This window comes from Sprattus sprattus (assembly GCF_963457725.1).
Source record: "Sprattus sprattus genome assembly, chromosome: 11".
Taxonomy (NCBI): domain Eukaryota; kingdom Metazoa; phylum Chordata; class Actinopteri; order Clupeiformes; family Clupeidae; genus Sprattus; species Sprattus sprattus.
This window is the reverse complement of record NC_137909.1, coordinates 26,321,199-26,344,377: the sequence shown is the minus strand read 5'-3', so window position 1 is coordinate 26,344,377 and position 23,179 is coordinate 26,321,199. Positions and strand designations below refer to the sequence as shown.

Genomic DNA, 23,179 nt, shown 5'->3' with positions numbered 1-23,179 from the left:
AAAAGTAATGTCTTTTGTCCGAGGGGACCATGCCCGGTCTTGGTGTTATTGACAATGTTAATGTGCTCTCTGTTCCAGAAAGCCAAGCTGGCAGAGCTGGAGATTCGTCAGGAGGAATCGGGAAGCATCCAAGCCTACTCTCTCGTCTCTCCTCACTGCTCAGCATTCCATTTCTGCACCGCAAAAGCAGCAGCAGAGACCTGAACATCAGCAGAGACATGGGCAGCAGCAGCAACAGACATGCATGCAGCAACAGCAGCAGCAGCAAAGACACAAGCAGCAGTTGCAGCAGCAGTTCTCCACAGGTACAGACCAGCATTCAGTCGATCATAGCCCAGCACCAACGTTACGTACGTCACGTCACGTTTTGTTAATCATAAAATAAACAAAAACATTCCCGTGCTGTATAATTCATATGCACTTTGCACTTTGTACTTTATTCACGGCAGCCAATAAAAACACCTTTGTCTGATATTCCAATCATCAAATACACAATTACACTGTGCTGTGTTCACCTTGACTAAGAGTATTAGAAATGGTAAAGGCAGTTTTCTGAAGCAGCACTCTATACTTAGAAATCAAGGTGGTGCTTTCCTGTAATGGTTCACCTTGACTAAGACACGCGCCTCTTAAAGAGATTTAGCACATCAGCCTCCCTGGATTTCAAATGTCCTTGTCAGTATGCCACACCTGACATAGGACATGTTGTTTTATTGGAGGAACACATAAAGATATTGTTCTCAAAGCCAGGTTCCTGCCTTGATTGTTGTGACAATAACGCCTTAAAAAAATTAAAACATTACTTACATGTCTTTTGTAAATATTTAGTGCTAAAAATAGAGACATTCATTTGCTATGACACAGCATAAAACCAGTCTGGTAAAGGATCTAAACTGTGGTTAGTAAAGTGGTTAGTCTAATTGTAGGGAGATAGCATGTCAAGGACATTGTCATTTATCTGTTTTGAATTCCTAGGTTAACCGCCATGGCATTTCCAGTGAAGAGCCACCACCCATAAGGAAACAAGGAGAGATAACAGAAAGAGATAAACAAACAGAATCATCTTTCCAAGGAACTCATCTGAAAGCAGAGTCATGCACAGGTTTTGGCAATAAACATGTTAATGCTTCCTGGTCCGAGTGTGTTAAGTTAGTAAATCTAAGGAACATTCTCTATGAGCAGTAGAATAGTTATTGTTTTTATTTTTAGTTGAATTATTGTTAGAATGCTGGTGAACAAAACACACCTGTAACTAGATTTTGTCTTTAGAATTATCTTTAATTGTCTATTCTTTCTCCCTGCAGATGAGACACACAGAGAGAAACATGACAGGCAGAGTCCAGACATTTCAGTCTCAAGGCCAGCGGATCTTCTCACTCCAACAAGGCAGGGGCAGGAGCCAGCATCACTGTCTGAGGGGACAAGCCCCTGGCCCTCTCCAGAGCAGGACAGAAACAAAGTGGGAATCAGTATCCCGAATGGTACAGTGAACAGACCTGAGGGCTTGGAGGCAGAGCAGCAGAACATTGTGGGACCTGAAACAGGAACAGAACAACTGCAGTGCAAGGCGTTTGCATTTATCAACACAGAGCTCAGAAACACAGACAGATCCGCATGGGTGGCTGACCCAGCAGAGCAGTTTACGAGAGGGAGGTGTGAGGTACCTGAACCCAGAGGAAGTGACATCACTGAAGAGTCATGTGACCCCACAGAAGATGGCCCACTTCCAAGTACAGCTGATGAAGAAAAAGACTTACAGGAGGCCAGTCTGCCCATAACTCCAGATAACACCTCCTCGTGCTGTGAGCCCTTGACCTCTGAGAGGGAAGTTAAAAAGAACGTAAACCAACCTATTTCCGGAGCTACAGAAACACAAAACCTCATTCACTGCCTTTCCAATGAGAACCAAGAGCCTAGTATACCTGGTCTGTCTCCTGCATGTGGACAGCCAGACCACAGTGTTTCAGAAATACTCTGTGATGATAATTTAAACACCCAGACTTCCGTGTCTACCAGACAAGACAATAGTGAGCCCCCCGTGGCAGTTGTTTCCATGTTCTCCTCTGCCAACAGTCTGGAACAAAACAATATCAACAACGTATTAAAAGCAAAGAGGAGCAATTTTAAAGCTTCAAATAAGCATATCACGTCCTCAGCCTCTCCATCCTCAGAGACTGAAGAGACAAGAACAGGAAGTGTGAAGTCACCAACAACAGGAAGTGTGAAGTCACCGACAACAGGCGTTAACGCTTCGACTGCAGACACCGAACAGGTGGGATCTGCACCGGCATCCTCGGCTCACCACACCAAGAGCATCCCAGCCGGCAGGTCTGACCTCCCTCACAGCCTCTCCTCTGCAGAGCAGGCGCGCTCTTCCTCGCCGAGGATCCAGGGTCCTGGTAGAAGCCACCTGGATGCTGTGCCTAGACGCAACACTTATCTAGAGTCACCTGGCTCTCTGGCCCCTCTCAAGGCCGGGCATTATCTCGCTGGCACTCCTCTGGAGAAGGCCAAGTCATGTGAGAGGTTGCCTCTAAGGGCAGCGAGTGCAGATTCCTCTCAGTGCCTCCATTCCTCTTCTGCTCCTCGTGACACTAGATTTATGTCCTCCTCGGACCGAATTAATATCCTGGCGATGCAGCACGCCCAAGGAGCTAAACCAGGAAGGGACGATCACGACTCAAATGGGCTTCAGCTTCCCTACAACCAAAAAAGAGGGAGAAGTTATTCTACGTACGACTTAAATTCATCACCGCATTCTTATACTCCACGTAAACAAAGGTCATTCACTGTAAGCACCTTAACTCTGCCACAGCATGGTTTGGCCGTAGATGAACATCGCCACCAGTCAAAGATGAGTGACTTCGCATCCAACCGCCTTAGACATTCACAGCAAGCCACTCAAGACGAAGGAGACTTCCAAAGAGACTTCCAACAAGGCACTACATTCAGCTCCCATGACAATTTAAGTAAAAATTCACTAAACAAATTTAATTCACTAAATGTCAATATCAATGCAGACCCAATTCCAATCAAAAAGAAGAGGAATTATCCTCCAGATATGAACTATCATACTAACAATCTGAATTTTCAAGAACATGATGGAAGGTCAGAGGGAGTCCTCACAGACACATTCAAAGAATGTCATCATACTACTTTATACAGCACGGTTAAGGAGAAAAACAACAACCTGGAAAACCCTAAAGTCAATCACAGGACACAGACGCACATTTTTGTGGAGAAGCACACTTTCTTTTGCAAGAAACAAACCTACACAAAGCCAAGGGATCTCTTTTTAAATTCAACAGGTAGCCAGATCAGTTTGGACTGGAGTTCTGAAGACACCGACGAGGACATCTACCCTTCACATGATCAGTGCAGTCCCCCGAACTTCTTCACTAACTTTGACAGGGGACTAAAATGTCATCATAAATCTTCCTCTAATGTACGTCAGGAAATTCACAACCGAACGAATAAGGACTCTTATGGAAGCTTCAGTTTAAGACGTGGACGCTCTTTCTCTGTGACCAACGTCTCCTCAAACAGAGCTGTAGGCCGTAGACGAATATCCACAGAAAGCAGGACCGCGACACTCGCGGATCTGAGGGCCTGTGAGGACTTTGACAGTGCTGTTTCACACCAACCCAAAACACTGTCCTGTACTTTGGACCAGACTGTGTCCTGTGAACCGGTTAAGAGCTTTCAAGCCAATAGCCACATGTGGCGTGGTGGTAGCATTACTTCATTCCGTGGTTCCTTACTTTCAACTAGTCAAGTGTGTCTAGACAAATCGTTTCCCTCAAGCAACTACTATCTCACTTATATAGACTCAGAGGACAGTGACTCTGACTCAATCTCAGAGGGTGAATATTACCTGTATGGTCAGGGTAATGACCTGGAGTCTTCTCTGTAGTGAACACTTTGATTCTTTAACTGAATACCAAAAAAGTATATATAGCCTACTGTGTTGAAACTGGTACTCAGCCTAATAAATGTTCCTTTTGTGTAACATTAGAATACGCAACATTAGTAAACTGCATAAGGGAGGCCTACATTTCCCTCGAGACCAATAAAGTATGTATGTATGTATGTATGTATATATGTTTGTATACCTAATTATGTAATGCTGTCTATCATGTTATTAATATTTAATGTAAATGATGCTTTGACTTACTATGTATGAAATGAATGTATTTTTAAAATTATTATTATTATTATCATGTTGTCTTCCCTGTTATTCAATTTTTCTCTTGATTTTGCTATTATAGATATTTGATGTGATGTCTGTGAGATAATCATAGGTAAGACATTTGAACCCTGTTTTCGGCATTTCATATGTATTATTGTTCATGTCATTAAATGTATGAATGAATGTACAAACGAATAAATAAAAAAGGTGACATAAAACAAAGGTGACGTCAGACACTGGAATATGCTATAACAGAGTCTTTAACAGCAGCACTAAATAGATAAATGCGACAAACACTTTGGTAATTAGTGATAATTACTGATGAGTGTTGTGTGCTGACTGTGTGTGATGGGGAGGGGAATAGTTTATTTCCAGAATTCTACAAAACTCTATCATATTGCCACAACGTGAGTAATTCCTTAGTCTGGGGGCATGTCTGGAGGTATTACGGAGTAATATTTACGGCAAACCAGTTTCCACCCGGAACACTTTCCGTTTCACTGGACTACATCGGAATGAATTGGTTGGTGCAAACGAAAGGTGTGCGAATAAAAAATAAAGGCATTTGATCATCCCTCACAATACATAACATATTAGAAATGTTCAAATAGTCACTAGAGCCACGGAAGAGTTTAGAAACATGAACCAAGTGTTGTCTACAGACCGGGGAAGTACTGTATTTGTTGCATTCGTTGAACACCCAATCAAACGCGGCCAAATGTTACAAGATTGCAGACCCTTCCCTTTCTCTCCAAGTGGCTACGAAAAAATGTGTTGGTACAATTACGTCTGACCGTACGAGCCTATATGTAGCCTTACAGTTAAGACCAGAGGACCGATCAAACACACGATACTTAAAATGATTTCTATTTTGTTTCGGTTGAGGAGTGCAACAGTTGTTTGCATTGCGACCATCTTCGGCCTGTCAAACTTCGCCTTTTGCCAGAAGAATGAAGTTAGTCCTGAGAAAAGCATTGTGTGGGGTGCTGGACTGGACCCAAGAGTAGTAGTTCCAGTGCGATACTTCTACATCCAGGCAGTAGACTCAACTGGGCAAAACTTCACCACATCTCCAGGTAGGCGCGTCCTCACTTACTGTGCACAGGAGTGTACAGCATTCCTGAAATAACATTTTCCAGAAAAAAAACAACCGCAGGCTGTGGTCCAACGTTGCGTGCTAAATGTGGTTTTAGACTAAATCTAAGTGAGTTTGAGTAGAGGCCACTGTTTTTATGCAGTAAGCTAACTTATCAAGATCTCCATTGAGTTTGCCGATAAGTTTTCATGAACGAGGAGCAGTTTTTATGTGAAATCCAACGTAAAGCATCTGCATGTAGACCTTGGTTGCAAGGTTAGCACTGATTGCAACAGGAGAGTTATCTTTGCATATGAATAAATGATGAGGGCTGTGTCATCAGTCTGATGCAAAAGAGCATACTTCATTAATGGAAGAACAAATTTAAGCCATTTAAATGTCCAAAATGTAGTTTTTCGTGGAAATAAAGAAAACCTTATTTACATTAAATTATCATTATTTACATTTACAGTCAGTGCAAATTCAAACTGTAACTGTCTCTATGGACTATTGAATTATGTTGACATCATTAAATATTCACTTCCTGATCAAGTGTCTGCAGTAATTTATCCTTTACAAAACTACACTGTTTACATCCAACTAGCAAGACAACAGAACTAATCAGTTATTCAGGCGCTATCATTGTAAGATTTAAAGTTTGATTATCATCCACATGTAGGGCCTCCAGCTGTGTAATTACAGCAGCATTCAATTTATGGTTGTTTTATATACGTTTGATGTATAGATTATATACTCAAAGTATGGTTGTTTTTTATACATCTGATATATATATTATATACTTAAAGTCGCTATGGATAAAAGCGTGTGCAAAATGTTCAAAATAAATGTAATGTTTTTTTTTTTAATTTCAGGTCAAGATGTGTTTAAGGTGCAGATTGCATCTGCGTCACGGAAGGAGCATACTCGTATCCACGTCCCTCCACCCCTGGACCGAGGAGACGGGTCCTTCCTGGTGAGGTACCGTCTGTACACCACGTCCAGCTCAGACCTCGTAGTGCAGGTCCTGCACAACAGTGAACCAGTGGCAAAGTCACCATACATCCTCGCAGGTATGGTATCCCTTTTTTAAAGCTAAACAGCCGAGACTGTGGTTTTACCTTGTGCAGGTTTAACACCTGTTTTAACGCCTTGGAGATATCCTTTTCGTCCCCAGAGCACATTTTGCATTCACACTCAGCCAATGGAGTCAATGCAGAATCGCATGTTTTGCACTCACTGTTATCCAGTGATGTTTATGCAGAATCGCATGTTATGCACTCACTGTCATCCAGTGATGTTTGTGTCTTTGTTTGACTCTGAGAACACTGTTACTCCAGTGTTTCACATTGGTAGATGTAAAAAAAAAAAAATGTTACTCCAGTGTTGGTAGATGTAGAATTTCTGGTGGCAGGAATGAAGAGAGAGACCAGACTGTTTTTTTTCATTTTGAGACTGAAAGATCTACAGTTACAGTTATGATATACTTGTGTAAGGTTAGCGGTCACCCAGCTAGCAGCTCCAGACTTGCTCTGTCCCTGGGCTCAGGTGGACGTGCAGGTTACCGTTGGCGAAGGTGTCTGAAAAGTTGGTGAAGTTTTGACTCGGTCATAAAATCTCATTTATAAGCCCAGTGCAATCCAAATAAAAATGTGAACTCTGCACAATGTGGTGAGGTCTCAAAACGACCCTATTTAAATGGAATATGCATTATTGCCAGTTGCTACAGGGTGTTTTTGGTGGCATTCCATTGAAAGTATTACCACATAATTACATTTGCCAGCTCCCCCATCCCTTGTTGCATTCGTTTTACATTTAGCTGGTTTCACAGACATTTTTTATCCAAAGTCACTTACAAGTGAGGAACAACAATGCGGCTACAGTAATTTAGAAGATCTGATGAGTGTAAGCAACACCAAACTAGTTCTGAAGTGATGAGTGCAAACATGACAAGCAGAAGTGCTTGGTATGGGGCAGGGGTGAGGTGGTGCAAGGGAGGAGGGTGTTAAGAGAGACGGTTATCTTGGAAGAGAAGAATCTTTATGAAAAGATAGAGAGTGACTTCTTTGCTCTGATAGCATTTGGTAGGAGCCACAGATGAAAAAGGTATGGACTGTGATTGCCACGCTTGAAGGAATGGCAATGCCAGACGTCATTATCCCCCCCCAAAGTAATCTACCTCATGCCCTCTTCCTGCCTGGTATTATTTATTCAGGAGCTGAGCTGCATCTGATGCAGACTGTTGCCGTAACAAAGTCCTGGAATTGCTTTAACAGATATCAACACATTTTGTATGCAGCTTTCCTGTTAAGAGCTTATTTTGGGAACATTAACACCCCTCTGCTGTAACAGCAGCTTTGAATAACACCAGACATAAAGTCTGCACGCCAACCCTCAGAAATATACTCATTTCAAACCCTTTGCAAAGGCTAAATATGAGCGTGAAATGAGGGAAGTAAAACCGAACAAGTCCAGTTGATGCAGGGTCTTGGTGAAATATTCATTTTCTCTCCTTCTTTTGCGAGTCTTTTCCTTATTAGTAGTGCCCAGTGTGAATTCCCTCAGCCATCATTGTTAACTTCGGAACTGGTTTTCATCCAGTGGCTTACAGGTGTCTGTTGGAGGTCCAGACGGCTCAAGACACTCATAGACTGAACAACATGCATCATCACGCTGAGCTTGAATTCCTCTAACTACATGTTGCCCCAGGGGGTATGGCCCTTATGGCCCCACTAAAGCCCACATAGCCAATTATGTGCTCATTTAGTTTTTCTTCAGTTCATTCAAAACCAGATCACTCCAGGGCTGTACGTCAGTGGAGGAACCAATTGGACAATAGCTGTTGTTGGAGAGGATAGAGTAATTGGATGACATATTGATTGAGATACAGTTGTACATATCATATTAATCCTGCTTAAGTTTATTTTTTTCTTTAAACTTCTTGTTGGGAGGGGGGGGGGAGGTGGGGTGGGGGGGTTGGTTGGTTGGTGTTTAACTTCCTCTTCATTGCTGTGTCAAACTGATCTGTCTGTGCTTTTATCAAATGACCTTTTTGGAGACTTGCACATCCTCTACAAATTTTAAATATAGAACCATATAGAAAAAAAAAGTCACAGTTGGATGTGTGAGAGAGGAACAGTTCTAAAACAGTTATCTTAGCTGTTACAGGAAGTGGCAGTATGCATGATTAAATAGGCAGGTTGGCACCATGAAAAAATTGTGGTTAAAATCAGTCATTCGTCATTTATTTGCATTGTTTTTTTTTAACGTCCTGTTGGCATGTGTTTGTTTTTACAAAGCCCTGCATTTTATTCACAAACCCTAATTCTTTCACAAGTAACCCGCCCAACTGCGTCCATGTTATACGTAGTAATGTACGAATATGTGCATAATGTACCAGTTTGTTCAGCTGGCCTTAACGTGTGTTGCTATGGTAGAAGCAGACCTTTTTTCTGTTACAAAGAGAGAGACAGGAAGTCGTGTTGTGGTTTGTGGCCCTAGGACAGACTGAAGATCTTGAGATAAAGGCAGTCAGAGTGCAAAGCTACACAAGAGGTGTGTTTGAGACACACAACACAACATCATCTTTGCATCACTGAAACATCTGGAGAAAGTTCTGAGGTATTTTAGGATGTTGGTCAGGCCTTGGTCAAGTAATAACTTTCACATATAAACCATCAGTAGTGATACATTATGTTAACTCCCCAGTCAGTCATGTTAACATCATATAGCATTTTGTTAACAATAAATCTAATCTCCCATTTAATGCCATGCGTTAAAGGCACCCAGTGCAACTTTCGAGGCTTAAAAATAAACATTCAATTTCAAATCTTTTTTACACGTAGTAAGTTTCAATAACTCCATACCATTACATATCGACATTCAAGGAGCAAAGATGAGACGTCGTTGTGTGGTGAGAACTGATAGAAAATCGATAACAACAACAATCGCCGCCATTTTCTTTATTTTTTGACACCTACAATAAATAAAGCAGGATTCCAGTCAATGGAAAAATGGCCTCTCCCCACCGGCGATTGTTGTCGTTTAATGTTTACGATTTTCTAGTTATGCTTATGACATGTTGACTTGGACTATTGCTAAAACTGTTCATGTCAGCTGGTGGAATAGAGTAACGCTGAGTAATGCCACACACACACGCGCAGACATACAAGCGTCTACCAAATGAATAAGTGTGTGTGTGTGTGTGTGTGTGCGTGTGCGTGTTGGTGTGCGTGTTGGTGTGCGTGTTGGTGTGCGTGTTGGTGTGCGTGTGCGTGTGCGTGTGCGTGTGCGTGTGTGTGTGTGTGTGTGTGTGTGTGTGTGTGTGTGTGTCCACCCACTCATCTGGTATAGGCCCTGTGTATCACGAGTACTGTGACTGCCCTGTGGAGGATGCTGGTGAGTGGCAGGCAGCATTGGACTGCCCGGCCGGCGACCCTCAGGTTGAGGACGACTTCGCCTCGTTCCCCTCCATCGACCTGGCGCGGCTCAGAGAGGAAGTGCCCCAGCGGTTTGCCAAGAGGGGCGGCCTGATCCACTACACCATCCTCAACAACCAGCTGTACCGCCGAACGCAGGGCAGGTACACAGACTTCAAGATGTTCTCCGACGAGATGCTGCAGTCTCTCATGCGGAAGGTGAGTGGGGATAGCATGTCTCAGGGGTGAAGAAAGTTTTTTTTGTTGTCAAAAAAATGAGGTGCACCTTTAATAAGATAGCCCATGGGGCTAAATTGGTGGGGGAACCCAGACCCAACCATTCTGGTGGGGGAGTCCAGTCCTTCTCCCCTTCTGGGCCATGGTGAGAAGGGGGAGGGATTTCCCAACTTATCATGATGTAACTCCAAGGGCATGATAAATAATGTTTCCTAATGTTCCTGAACTCTACACATTTAGGTTGCATGTCCAGGCCCTCTAAACCAGTAAACAAATGTATAAAACACACTGCAAGTGAAGTGTACTAACATGCACAGAAGACACAGGAACAATGTGCCAACTATTGCGCCATGTCGTTATTGTAGGTCTCAAAGCATTTAAGCATTTTTAACATCAAAAGCCACCGACATCACCTTTACCTGAAGAAGCAGTAAGAGGTCAAATGCAAGGAGATCATACTTTTGTAGTACTTTAGCTCCATACAGTCTAACCGTGTATTGGTATGTCAGTGTCATGCTCTTGTTAGGCATCATAATTGCTTGACTGACCTCAGGTCTGGGTTTGTGGTAGGTGCCTTTGCCAGATGTGGAGTTTTACATGAATGTTGGTGATTGGCCAATGGAGAAGAGGAACGCGGGCGAGTCGCCAGGACCCGTGCCCGTCATCTCATGGTGTGGCTCCGCCGACACGCGTGACATCATCCTGCCCACCTACGACATCACACACTCCACACTCGAGACCATGAGAGGGGTGACCAACGACCTGCTCTCCATCCAAGGGCACTCAGGTTGGTGATGCCAACCACGTCTGCATTCCTGAGGAGGGGTTATAGTTTCATAGTATTTCACAAGTAGAAACAGTCCCTGCTGGAGAGCAGTCACTGTGTGAATCCTGGATAAATGGCATCTGTAATACTATACATTTAGTTAAGAGGGAATCTGACCTCATGAAGATGGAAGTGAAAATAGTGGTGTTGTTTCAAACACAGAATTCCCATGACCAATGGTTCTCTTGTGGATCTCTTTCAATGAAATGGCATAGTCCACCACCAAAGTTTCAGGACGTTTTTCCCTGATATGTTTTTTCATAACAGAGAGATTCATGTCTGATAGGGAAGTCAGTAACGGCTGCTGTTTTACTGCTCAGACCAGTGAGACTCTGTGAGGACAGTTGTGCCCCATGTCTTCCAGGTCCAGTGTGGTCCAATAAGACAGACAAGGCCTTCTTCAGGGGCAGGGACAGCCGGGAAGAGCGCCTCCACATGGTCACTCTGTCCAAAGACAACCCTCAGCTGCTGGATGCCGGGATCACCGCGTACTTCTTCTTCCGGCAGCAGGAGAAGGAGCTCGGCAAAGCTCCGCTGGTTGGCTTCTTCGACTTCTTCAAGGTGAGAAGGTTCTGGAAGTCATCTGAATTATCCTTTGCTTCCACAAGATAAATAAATATTTCTGCATCACTCGATTAAAATAGACAGTGGTACAGGAGGTAGAGAAGTCGTTTAGTAATCAGTAGGTTTGATTCCCTGTCGAAGCATCCTTGAGCAAGACATTGAACCTCTAATTGCTCCTGATGTGCAGTGTGTCATCAGTGTAAATGTAAAAAATGTGTATACATCCTTGTAAGTCGCTTTGGATAAAAGCGTCTGCTAAATGACTAAATGTAAATGTAAATGTAAATAATTGACAGCCCTCAGTGACTTTATATTGTTGTCCTTTTCACTGTGTATGCACAGCAATTATGTGGTTAATGTTTACATCCACACTCACCAAATGTGCTCCTTGACTTTCTCTCTGCCTGTGCCAGTATAAGTACCAGGTGAATGTGGATGGGACGGTGGCTGCGTACAGGTTTCCCTACCTGATGCTGGGCAACAGTCTGGTCCTGAAGCAGAAGTCTCCGTACTACGAGCACTTCTACACACACCTGAAGCCAGGAAAACACTACATCACTGTGGAAAGGAACCTCGCAGACCTCATACAGAAGATCCAGTGGGCCAAGGTCGAGTGTGTTTTTTGCATGTGTGTGTGGTTGTGTGACCTTGTAGAGAAGATAAAGTGGGCTAAGGTGTTTGTGTGTGTGTGTGTGTGTGTGTGTGTGTGTGTGTGTGTGTGTGTGTGTGTGTGTGTGTGTGTGTGTGTGTGTGTGTGTGTGTGTGTGTGTGTGTGTGTGTGTGTGTGTGTGTGTTTGTTTGTTTGTTTGTTTGTTTGTTTGTTTGTTTGTTTGTTTGTGTGTGTGTGTGTTTTTGCATGTGTGTGTGGTTGTGTGACCTTGTAGAGAAGATAAAGTGGGCTAAGGTGTTTGTGTGATTGTGTTTGTGTGTGTGTTTGTGTGTGTGTGTGTGTGTGTGTGTGTGTGTGTGTGTGTGTGTGTTTACTTGTGTGATCAGCATCTCAATCTCAATGTGTTGGCATCTCTTTTACAGGACAATGATGCTGAAGCAGAAGCTATTGCCAAAGAAGGACAGCAAATGGCCAGGGAGCTCCTCAAACCACACAGACTGTACTGCTACTACTACTTGGTCTTACAGGTAAATGGTCTTGTCCTCTAACCTTGATTACACACTGTATCACAAAATACTGTAATAAATGAACTTTAATTACCAAGTTGCTAGCATGTTTGTAGCGACACGTCTTAGCAGAGCATATTTTATCAGAAGTGAAAAATAGTATTTTTACCTTTAATTTACTTGAATGTATCTTATTTACATTTAAATAAGATTATCACTGGAAGTGTTCTCTGCTTTCTCAGACCTACGCATCACTGCAATTGGGTCAACCGACAGTTCACCCAGACATGGAGCTGGTACCTCAGCCGTCAGACCACGGCAGCCTCTGCTCCTGCCAACGAGGGCCTCAGGCCAGCAAGGCCAGCACGAGTAGAGATGAGTTATGATGAACAACAGACATGCGTTATAATGACCAAAACAACAGAAGAGATGTTATGAAGAACAAAACAACGGAAGAGATGTTATTAAGAACAAACCAACAGAAGAGATGTTATTAAGAAGAAAACAACAGAAGAGATGTTATTAAGAAGAAAACAACAGGAGGGACATGTTGTTATGAACAAAACAACAAACAAGGTGAGTTCTGATAAAAAAAAAAAACAGGAGTGACACATAACCATGACCAGTACTTCAGGAGAGGTGAGTTCTGATGAATAAAGCAACAGGAGAGAAGAAATCTGATGAACAAAAAAGGGGAGACTAGCGACAACAGAAACGACTGCAGTGGGGTCTGTCATGACGGGTGTCTGAGTCAGCCCGATGACTTCACTGAAATCTGTCAAACAGACTTACGCTAACGTGCTACTTTGGGCTTCAGTCAGTGTAGGTTTAGACTTACGCTAACACGCTACCTTGGGCTTCAGTCAGGTTAGTCTTCCAATTAGAGATCTGGAATCCTGCTTTATGACAGAACCCCTGAGGAAGGTCGGCTACAGATATGTTGAACTCAACAGAAGAGAGCTTTTAGGAACATCAGAGAATGACAGCAGGGAGGCATTTACCATTCCACATGCAGCTGGCAAAAACACTTTAAACATACTAACTGCATTCATTTTTTTTTTTAAACTACATGAATGTGTCATGTTTTTGTGTTGATGTTACTGAAGTGAGTTGAATACTGTTGTCATTATAAAGTTGTTACTGAAAGAGGGGACAATAGTCAACTGGTTTACTTTTTGCTCTCTACCGTATCAATGACTGAAAAAAGAGATTATTTATCAAAGAACCCAACCTTATATTTCTTGTCAGATTATGTGTGTATGAGTGCATTAGGTAGGCCTTTGACTACTTCACCCTAGTTTATAAGTGGTAAACCCACCCACGTTTCCGTATTGCCTTATCAAGCCCATTTAAAAGCACATGTATAATAGTATTGCTTAAAGGTGACCTTAATTTGTCCTAATTTGTGTGTAATTGTTGTTTGTATTGTAGCAAATGAGATTATAATTGCTAAATTTGTTACTTTTTTACTGAAAAGATCTGTTTACATAAATTGTGCAAAATTAAGCAGTAGATTGCCTGTCCAGTCACCAAGTTATTATTATTATTATTGTCCTGCAAATGGTCTGTTTAATATGATTAGGTATTGTGGTGCCCATCATCACCGTAACAGTGTTTTAATTGCATATGTGAATGATTGAGCACAGTAGCCACCCGTCATTACAGTCGTTTTGAGTATTTAATGAACTGTTGGCGGCACTTGGTGAGTGCCCTCTGTGCTAAGGCCTAGCGCTGAGCAAATGTGTTGAATACATGTTATGTTTACAATAGCAACTGCTTGGAATTGGCCAATTGTTTTTGTCATTAACCCAACTTACCAACCAGTGTTTGTATGAGAATACAGAACTACAGTGGTGCTCTTAAAAATGACTGCGCTATAGCTCAGAATTCACATTACTATGTTCTTGTACTGTTTTCTTGTTTTTAATACAGTGTTAAATACAAATAAAAAACGACTTGAATAAACAAAGTTTTTTTTCCCAGATTTCTGATCAAGTCTGACATTTCATGAAATAATGTGACAATACATTAAATATATTGAATATACTTACTAAATATGAATATGTATTTAAACCTGCAGACCTGAGGTATTCTTTCAAACCTATCTGCCATCTGTTCCTTCTAAAAGGTAACAACAGGGCTGAGGATTAACATCTTTAGTAGGACTCGCATCTTCAGTTCTATTAGGACTCACATCTTCAATTCTGAAAGGACTCACATCTTCAATTCTGAAAGGACTCACATGTTTAGTTCTGATAGGACTGAGGGCTCACATGTTTAGTTCTGATAGGACTGACATTCAGTTCTGATAAGACTCACATCTTTAGTTCTGATAGGACTCACATCTTCAGTTCTGAAAGGACTCTTCTCTTCTTCTTGAATAGGCCAGAGATGAAATAAGAGAGCATTCATGGCCAAAAGGTCAATGCAGTAACACTTGTTCAGATATACAGCATGCTAGGCTTCCTAATTTTGATGCGGTGGTTTGCACATAACACGTTCTGCATTTCAGTTCTCATAGGTTTGTGTGATTTCAGCCAAAACTGTTGAGAGTTTGCTGTTGGTATTTGCATGTGGTGTTTGTGGAACAGCACCACGCAGAGTCATGTCGTGTGGAGTGAAGTCAGACAGGCTGATGTTTGGGTGAGCTTTCACTTTAATTGGTAGCCCTGTGATACATGTTCAGAGATATCACAATAGCAGTAAGGACAGACTGCACCCAGCTGACTCTCTATATGAAAGGAAATGTAGCTGCTTTTGCACAACATGTAAAGCTTAAATACAGATCACCCAATGTAGGGTTAAACATGCATCTACGCCCTGCTGGCTTACACACACACACACAGACAGACACACACACACACACACAGCACCTCACCCACAACTTTTTCATTTAAATTATTAAGGATATATACACAATAATACCTATCAAAGGGTATGTGTTAATGTAATGTAACGACCCATTTGCCCATTTGTAGGTTTGTTACTGAAATACTGTACACTTGGGAGCGAGAGAGCAGAGAGCGAGCGAGAGAGACACCGCTGGGTTAGACAGGTTTGTACGAGTCTCCCTCCACTCCTAGTCATGTGACATACAGAGTGTTGTGCTCAGCAAGTCTTGTTTATTCTTCAAGGCCCCCCATCAAAAAAAAACCCACACCTTCCCTGTCTTCCACATCTTCAGAAAAGAAAAACAATGAGAAATGATAAGTACCATAAGTGTTTCTTAGTCGTTCACACACCTAGTCCCACCACTGGTCTATACTACGCCCTCTTTTCCCAAAAACGAACCAAATGCTTGGAAGAATATTGATCAATGATTGAACATTGATAAGATGAAAGTGTTCATTCAGTGTTTTGTCAGATATGTGAATTTGACTTTTCTCCTTTACCGTTTGTACCATTTGTGCACACACAGCATTGTGCAGTATAATGAGACTGCATCTACAGGTGCGATCATATGAGCCAGAGTTGGACTGTGTCATCATGTGAACTACTTCTGAATGGGCTCATCTGAGACGGATTGGGGCAGGTGTGTGTGATGCTTTCAGTCTGCATTCAAATAGCTGCGTAACTGTTCCACTTTGGTATCATAAACTATGGAGGTAAACTGGATGTTCTACTGTACCTTAGGTGTAATAGGAGCTAATACAAATCTAAGGTGTATATGTAGTTTTCAGAGTCTAGAACACAAGTACAAGAATTGCTCTACGGTACCTGAAACAGGTTTAAGGAACTTCTGTTATTTTTGCCATGACCAGCTAGATGGTAGTACAACTACAATTTCCACAATCTTACATTTTCTCCTAACTTTTGAAATCCCATCACCAGACAAAATGTTTACTTTCGAGAATAAAAATTCACAAATAAAAGCAAAACCCAACGTAGTTAAAAATGATGAACAGTAAAAGTTGAATGGCACCAGTGAGATTCACCTGAACCAAGAGAGATTCTAGTGCCGCAGAGAGAAAAAAAAAAAAAAAAAAAAATTTGCACACCAAATGCTTTTCCATCTCGCATGCATCTTGTTGATCTGTTCAGCAGTTAGTTTCAGCTTGTGTTCCACCGGCAACAAAACAAAACGTCCAAGACAAAGTCCCCCCCGCCCCCCCCCCCCATCGACAGAAATGACTTCCATCCCCAGTTCTCTTTAGCCTCTGGAACAGACTAGGCCCAGTTCCGGTCCGGATCCGATCCCGGCCTGTTCCAGGACGAGGTGTGACTGGGGTTGTGTTTTAGCTTACTGAGCTCGGCTAGCCTTCAGCTGCTACAGCATTACATGATAAGTCAAGCGACTTCACAACATACATATGACCCAACTCTCACAGTCCCATTCGTGGTGTTAGATCGTTGGCGTTCACGAGCGGCCTCTTTTCTAAAACGCTCGTTTCTGGGCCAACCTCACACCGAAAAAAACACTCCAACGTCCTCCAACATTAACATCTTTACATCACGCGCTGTCCGTTGATGAGAAGGTCATCGAACTCGTCCTGTGAATAAATGAGAGATGAGACTTAGACCTGTGAGCTGCCTTGGGTAATTTCTTTCAGAAGGACACCTACAAAAAAAAACAATATTAACAACCAGAGAGCCAACATGGTTCCGGCACACTCACCTCCTCACTCTCCAGCTCTTCCTCCTCTTCCTCGTCGTCCTCCTGCATGTGAGTGTCCACTGCCCCGCCCGCGCGCAGCAGGGCCTGCACTTCTCGGTTTGGCCTGTGGAGAGCGCAGTAGAGCGCGGTGTGGCCTGCGTAGGAGCGCTGGTCCACTGCTGCTCCTGCACTCAGCAACAGTGCTACCAGCTGAGCACTCTGGGCCTCTACTGCCCAGTGCAGGGGGGAGCGGCCAGAACCAAGGTCCTGGAGAGAGGGAGAGAGAGAGAGAGAGGGGGAGAGAGAGGGGGAGAGAGAGAGGGAGAGAGAGAGAGAGGGAGAGAGGGGGGGAGAAAGAGGGAGAGAGAGAGATGGAGTCAGTAAAATGCACACAGAAATAGGTGACCGTTCAGAAAAAGAAGCACAGAATAAGAGAGAGAATAATGTGTATAATATGTATAAATATGTGATAATATATCAGGAGGGTGTATTCTCATACACTAACCCCAATACATTATGGCAATAAAACAATCTTAGTTGTCCTTATGAATGAAAAAGGCTGTCTGTGTGAATTGGTGTTTGTAGGGGGTGAAGATTCGTCTCTCCTCTCACCCTCTGGTTGACGTCTGCTCCTGCGCTTAGCAACATGCTGATGATGTCACCTCTTCCTTTCTGCACAGCCAGATGTAGAGCACTCACTCCTAGGAGAGCAGAGAAGGAGACAAGAAGGACAGAGTTAGCATACTGGACCTACTTCCCCTCTGCATCTGCATCTGCTCACATGACTTGTCCTGTCTGGGAGAACTGCTTTGGCAATGCAAGTGCCTTATTGGTCTGAATTTCAATATTTGAGAGAAAGAATAAGGGGGGGAGAGAGAGAAAGAGAGAGAGAGAGAGAGGGAGGAGTGAAAAACTATGCAGATAAAAATCAGGCTACAGCTGCGTTTCTTTATGTTCCAGCAGAAGTCTTCCACATCCTCTGCCATGTCTGCTTTGAGAGCCCTATGAGCTACACTCACTGTCTTTACGGCAGACTCCCCTCACTGTCTCACTGTCTCACGGCAGACTCCCCTCACTGTCTTCACTGTAGACTCCCCTCACTGTCTCACTGCAGACTCCCATCACTGTCTCACTGCAGACTCCCATCACTCTCTTCACCGCAGACTCCCCTCACTGTCTCACTGCAGACTCCCCTCACTGTCTCACTGTCTTCACTGCAGACTCCCATCACTGTCTCACTGCAGACTCCCCTCACTGTCTCACTGTCTCACTGTCTGCACTGTAGACTCCCCTCATTGTCTCACTGTCTCACTGCAGACTCCCCTCACTGTCTCACTGCAGACTCCCATCACTGTCTCACTGCAGACTCCCCTCACTGTCTCACTGCAGACTCCCCTCATTGTCTCACTGTCTCACTGCAGACTCCCCTCACTGTCTCACTGTCTCACTGTCTGCACTGTAGACTCCCCTCACTGTCTCACTGCAGACTCCCCTCACTGTCTCACTGTCTCACTGCAGACTCCCCTCATTGTCTCACTGTCTCACTGCAGACTCCCCTCATTGTCTCACTGTCTCACTGCAGACTCCCCTCACTGTCTCACTGCAGACTCCCATCACTGTCTCACTGCAGACTCCCCTCACTGTCTCACTGTCTCACTGCAGACTCCCCTCACTGTCTCACTGCAGACTCCCATCACTGTCTCACTGCAGACTCCCCTCACTGTCTCACTGTCTCACTGCAGACTCCCATCACTGTCTCACTGCAGACTCCCATCACTGTCTTCACAGCAGACTCCCCTCACTGTCTCACTGTCTCACTGCAGACTCCCCTCACTGTCTCACTGCAGACTCCCCTCACTGTCTCACTGTCTCACGGCAGACTCCCATCCCTGTCTCACTGCAGACTCCCCTCACTGTCTCACTGTCTCACGGCAGACTCCCATCACTGTCTCACTGCAGACTCCCCTCACTGTCTCACTGTCTCACTGCAGACTCCCATCACTGTCTCACTGCAGACTCCCATCACTGTCTTCACAGCAGACTCCCCTCACTGTCTCACTGTCTCACTGCAGACTCCCCTCACTGTCTCACTGCAGACTCCCCTCACTGTCTCACTGCAGACTCCCCTCACTGTCTCACTGTCTCACTGCAGACTCCCATCACTGTCTCACTGCAGACTCCCATCACTGTCTTCACAGCAGACTCCCCTCACTGTCTCACTGTCTCACTGCAGACTCCCCTCACTGTCTTCACTGCAGACTCCCCTCACTGTCTCACGGCAGACTCCCCTCACTGTCTCACTGTCTTTACCGCAAACTCCCCTCAATGTCTTTACAGGAGCTCTTGGGGTGAAGGCATCTTTTAAGTGACCCCCCCGCAGAGTGTGTTTAATTTAGTACATGCATTTTTTATCTGTGCTACCCAAGTAGTAATGCCAGACTGGGCCTCTGATGTAGGTGGGAGACGAGAACGATGTAGGTGTGTACAAGGGAGAGTGTGTGTCTGTGTGTGTGTATGCCTGTATGTGTTTGAATGTCTGTAGGTGTGTACAAGAAAAAGTGTTTGTGCGTGTGTGTGTCTGCAGGTTTGTGTTTGTGTGTGTGTGTGTGTGTGTGTGTGTGTGTGTGTGTGCGTGTGTGTAGGTGTGTATGACAAAGAGTGTGAGTGTGTGTGTGTGTCTGTAGGTGTGTACAAGGGAGAGTGTGTGTGTGTGTGTGTGTGTGTGTGTGTACAACAAAGAGTGTGTGTGTGTGTGTGTGTGTGTCTGTAGGTGTGTACAAAGGAGAGTGTGTGTGTGTGTGTGTGTGTCTGTAGGTGTGTACAAAGGAGAGTGTGTGTGTGTGTGTGTGTGTGTGTAATGTGAATGATTTACTACAGAGGGTGTTTAACAAACAAGCTGTGAGTTGGTAATCAGACAACACCTCAGTCCTCAGTTACACCGATCTAAGTACCCTGTGAGGTATTCTCGGAGCAAGTGTTTCACCTGAGCAGTTGGTAATCAGTTAGTGTGCCTACGCAGGTGCTTTACCAGAGTAACTGGTAGTGAGTTAGTGTACCTGAGCGGGCGTTTTACCTGAGTAGTTGGTGACTGACAGGTGTTCGGAGGTGAGGCGCGGGCAGGACGTGAGCTCTCTCACACACTGCATCCTGAGCTCCCTCACGGCCAGATGCAGCGGTGTGTTGCCCCCCCTCTCCTGCAGCTCAGCGTTCGCACCCCCACACACGAGGCCACGCACACACTCCGGCTGGTCCACTATCACCGACAGGTGTAACGCCGTCTGAGAAAGACAAAGACAGATTCAACAAAGCAAGACAAAGAGTAGGACACAAAGATATGGCAAAAATTAAGAAGGGGAGGAGGACAAGGGAGAAAACACAGAGAGAGACTGGGTGATTAAGGACCTCTGATAAGTAGAATAAAATACATTCTTGAAAAAAAAAAAAAGATCACGCCATTTTGTGGTTTTCAAGTAAGCTTGTTCTTTCCTCTCCACAGGTGTCAGCCTACTGTTTCATACATCTCCCTGACCCAGCGGTGCAGATGGGATTTTTGAACTGGGGGGGACGCGAACATTTTTTTAAACGTTATTTACTGATGATTGTCGCCTTACGTAGGGAGAGTGGTGGGGATGGATCAGGGTCACTATGAATCTGGGGGGGGACATTCCCCCCCCCCCCGTCCCCCGTCCCCAGTGCTATCTGCGCCCCTGCCCTGACCTCCCTGTCTGGTGTGTGGTTAAGTGAGGCCTGATTGTCGCCCTCACGCTGACTGTCACACTTTGAAAGGAAGGGGGTTTCCCTTCTGGGGCACTGGAGGAACCGTTCGAAATAGCTGTTGGCATGTGAAGATTCCAGTGAGCACAGTGTTCTCCCTCGTTTCACTTTAAGGGTCATGGTGCAACTGGCTGTGTTTCTGTCTGACATTTCTGCCAAAATACCTTACAGGCATCGCATCACATTTTTCCCCAGTCATTGCCCTTCGTAGTACATGCTTTTTACAGTACTTTCGCCATTTTAGTTAAGGTAGCTTCAGCCGGTTGTTATATTTAGCGTCCCACCACAGGCACTTTATTTGGGAGATTTTAAGTAGAATTAAGATGTAAAGTGCCAATCAAACTACTGAAACAAACAAACATGGCAAACACTTACATCAATTGGCACTGATACAATTTTCCCTTCACGTGAGTATTTACTTTCAAAATCTGCTAATTTGCAGATGACACCAGTACAAGATTCTTATGCTTTTAAAAAAATGGCACATTGTTACATACAGTGTGCAACTGCACGCCAAATAGCTCATATTTTTTTTAGCACGGCAGTGTCCGTGTTGTTACTCATAAATCAACCAGGTCTACCTCTGTACAAATAGCCGTTTTCTGTGGAAGACAAGGGTAAAGAGTAGGCAAACAGACTCCAACTTGAACAAATAAAACTTCGTCTACCCACACATACAGATGAACAATCCACGTATTGCCACACATTTACAAGTGCAGCCTCTACACAGGCACATAGTCACTGTCATCTTACCTGGCCCAGGTGATTCTGGATGTCCAGGTAAGGAGTCCAGCTGGACTCCAGAGCGATGACCCCCAGCAGATACTGCACGAAAGCCTTGTGCTCGTGGATAAGCGCCAGGTGCAGGGCCCTGTGAGAGGGAACAAGGCAAAGTCCATCACATTCTCATACAAAATACGCATACAGAACCTGACCGAAGACACATACAACCTAGAACTCTACACTTACTACACAGAAACTCACAATCAGCAACATAGCCATTGAGTTTGCCCTCTGACCAGGTAAAGTCATCAATGAACACCAAGAGGACGTGCCAGCAAGTGTCTAGCTAGTGTGCGTGCATTGATTGATACACTGTAGCATTAATTAACTTACGTGTCTCCGTCTTCGGATAAAAAGTTTAGAGTGTTGAACAACTCTGCTCTTCTCTGCCGTTCCTCCTCCGGACTGACCGCCGCAACCCGCTCACTCCGTCCGATGCTGACGGTGTCACCCGCAGCCTGTTCGGCCAGGATAAGAGTCCCAAGACCCTGAGACAGGCTTCCTACAGTTTCATCTGTTATCGAGTCCCCGATAGCGGAGTCCAGTCTCTCCCCTGGCTCCACAGACGTGCAGTCCTCTGGACGGTCCTCAGAATGACCCAATGACGGACTATAGTCCTTTGGCCGAGCGCTGCTCCAGGTTTCTGGCAACTCGGTGTCATAAGAGCCATCGATACTGAGGCCAACGCCACTGAAAGAGTCCAGTCCGCTGTCGCACCAGTCATCAGACGCTGCGTCGGGGCTGCTAAGTTTCAGCTCGCAGCCGACCACAGGCCGAGGATATTTGTTTCTCGAATCGCAGTGGGAATTCTCCACCGAGTGCCGCTGTATCCCCGCCATTTCGAATGCTTCTTACACAAAAGACGACCTGTCTGTAGATTAAATTGTCCCCCTTCTTACCAATTTACCGTGGCTAGCTAATGGGTTGAGTTGAGTTTCGCTAGCCTAGCAAGAGTAGGAATTGCTTTAGATGTCCTCCTGGTCGGAACGATCCTTTATCGTATAAAACCCCGAACAACAGCGCAAAGCGCTGCTGTGCTAGCCACTCAACTCAGTTTTCGTACTCATTTTAGCTTCTCAGCTCAGTCATTAGAGCCGAGGAGATGATTAAGTTGGCCGTGCTACTTCCAGATAAGGCTGTTTGGCAGGAGCTGGAGAGTCCAGGGGAATTCCCGATAGATTCCAGATCCCATGAAACACAACAGCCTGCGCATGCGCATCGCGTGCTCAGCAGCTACTACTGACTGAAAGGGGAAACAACAGGAGGATTAGAATATCATATTTCTGTTGGCTGAGTGGTCATCGTTTACCATAAGCTATTAGTCAGAAAGGTTGTGTAATATTTACACATGGTTATGTTCATTTGACTTTTTCCTTTTACAAATTTGAATATGGAGGTGACCTACGCTACGCAGTTGAAATCGCCACCATTCTGTAGGTTCCTTCCACAGGGTGGCGCTATCACATTATGTTTCTTACTGTGATGCTCCTGCGGCACAAAGCCAGCTCTGGTACCAGGCAGGCCGTGAGCTGCATCATTGAGTGTGCTGAGTGAAGTGATTAATTGCTGCTTTACAGCTTCTTTTTTGCAGACATGTTTCATGTTG

The 23,179-nt window shown here is 44.4% G+C and overlaps 2 protein-coding genes across 2 annotated transcripts; one reads left to right on the top strand and one right to left on the bottom strand.

Moving 5' to 3' along the window:
* Positions 1 to 5,048: 5,048 nt before the first annotated feature.
* On the top strand, positions 5,049 to 12,815 carry poglut3 (protein O-glucosyltransferase 3; the record flags this gene model as incomplete). The annotated part of the gene is made up of 8 exons (XM_080848033.1): positions 5,049 to 5,265; positions 6,137 to 6,334; positions 9,615 to 9,898; positions 10,487 to 10,703; positions 11,107 to 11,303; positions 11,720 to 11,914; positions 12,339 to 12,443; positions 12,665 to 12,815. 8 exons carry the CDS (start codon positions 5,049 to 5,051, stop codon positions 12,806 to 12,808), a joined length of 1,557 nt encoding a protein of 518 aa, XP_080704159.1. The 3' UTR covers positions 12,809 to 12,815.
* Positions 12,816 to 16,547: 3,732 nt separating this feature from the next.
* nfkbib (nuclear factor of kappa light polypeptide gene enhancer in B-cells inhibitor, beta) lies at positions 16,548 to 22,742 on the bottom strand. Its single transcript, XM_080847097.1, has 6 exons — positions 21,907 to 22,742; positions 21,544 to 21,661; positions 20,090 to 20,294; positions 17,629 to 17,717; positions 17,038 to 17,283; positions 16,548 to 16,912 (listed from the first exon to the last, which is right to left on the bottom strand). The coding sequence occupies exons 1-6, from the start codon at positions 22,410 to 22,412 to the stop codon at positions 16,868 to 16,870; spliced, it is 1,209 nt and encodes a 402-aa protein (XP_080703223.1). The 5' UTR covers positions 22,413 to 22,742; the 3' UTR covers positions 16,548 to 16,867.
* Between the last annotated feature and the right edge of the window lie 437 nt (positions 22,743 to 23,179).

Coding starts and splice junctions, on each gene's coding strand:
- nfkbib (XM_080847097.1), bottom strand. CDS start 22,412: ATGGCGGGGATACAGCGGCACTCGGTGGAGAATTCCCACTGCGATTCG. Junction 20,295..21,543: donor TCCAGAATCACCTGGGCCAG/GTAAGATGACAG, acceptor TGTCTTTCTCAG/ACGGCGTTACACCTGTCGGT. Junction 17,284..17,628: donor GAGCAGACGTCAACCAGAGG/GTGAGAGGAGAG, acceptor CCCTCTCTCCAG/GACCTTGGTTCTGGCCGCTC.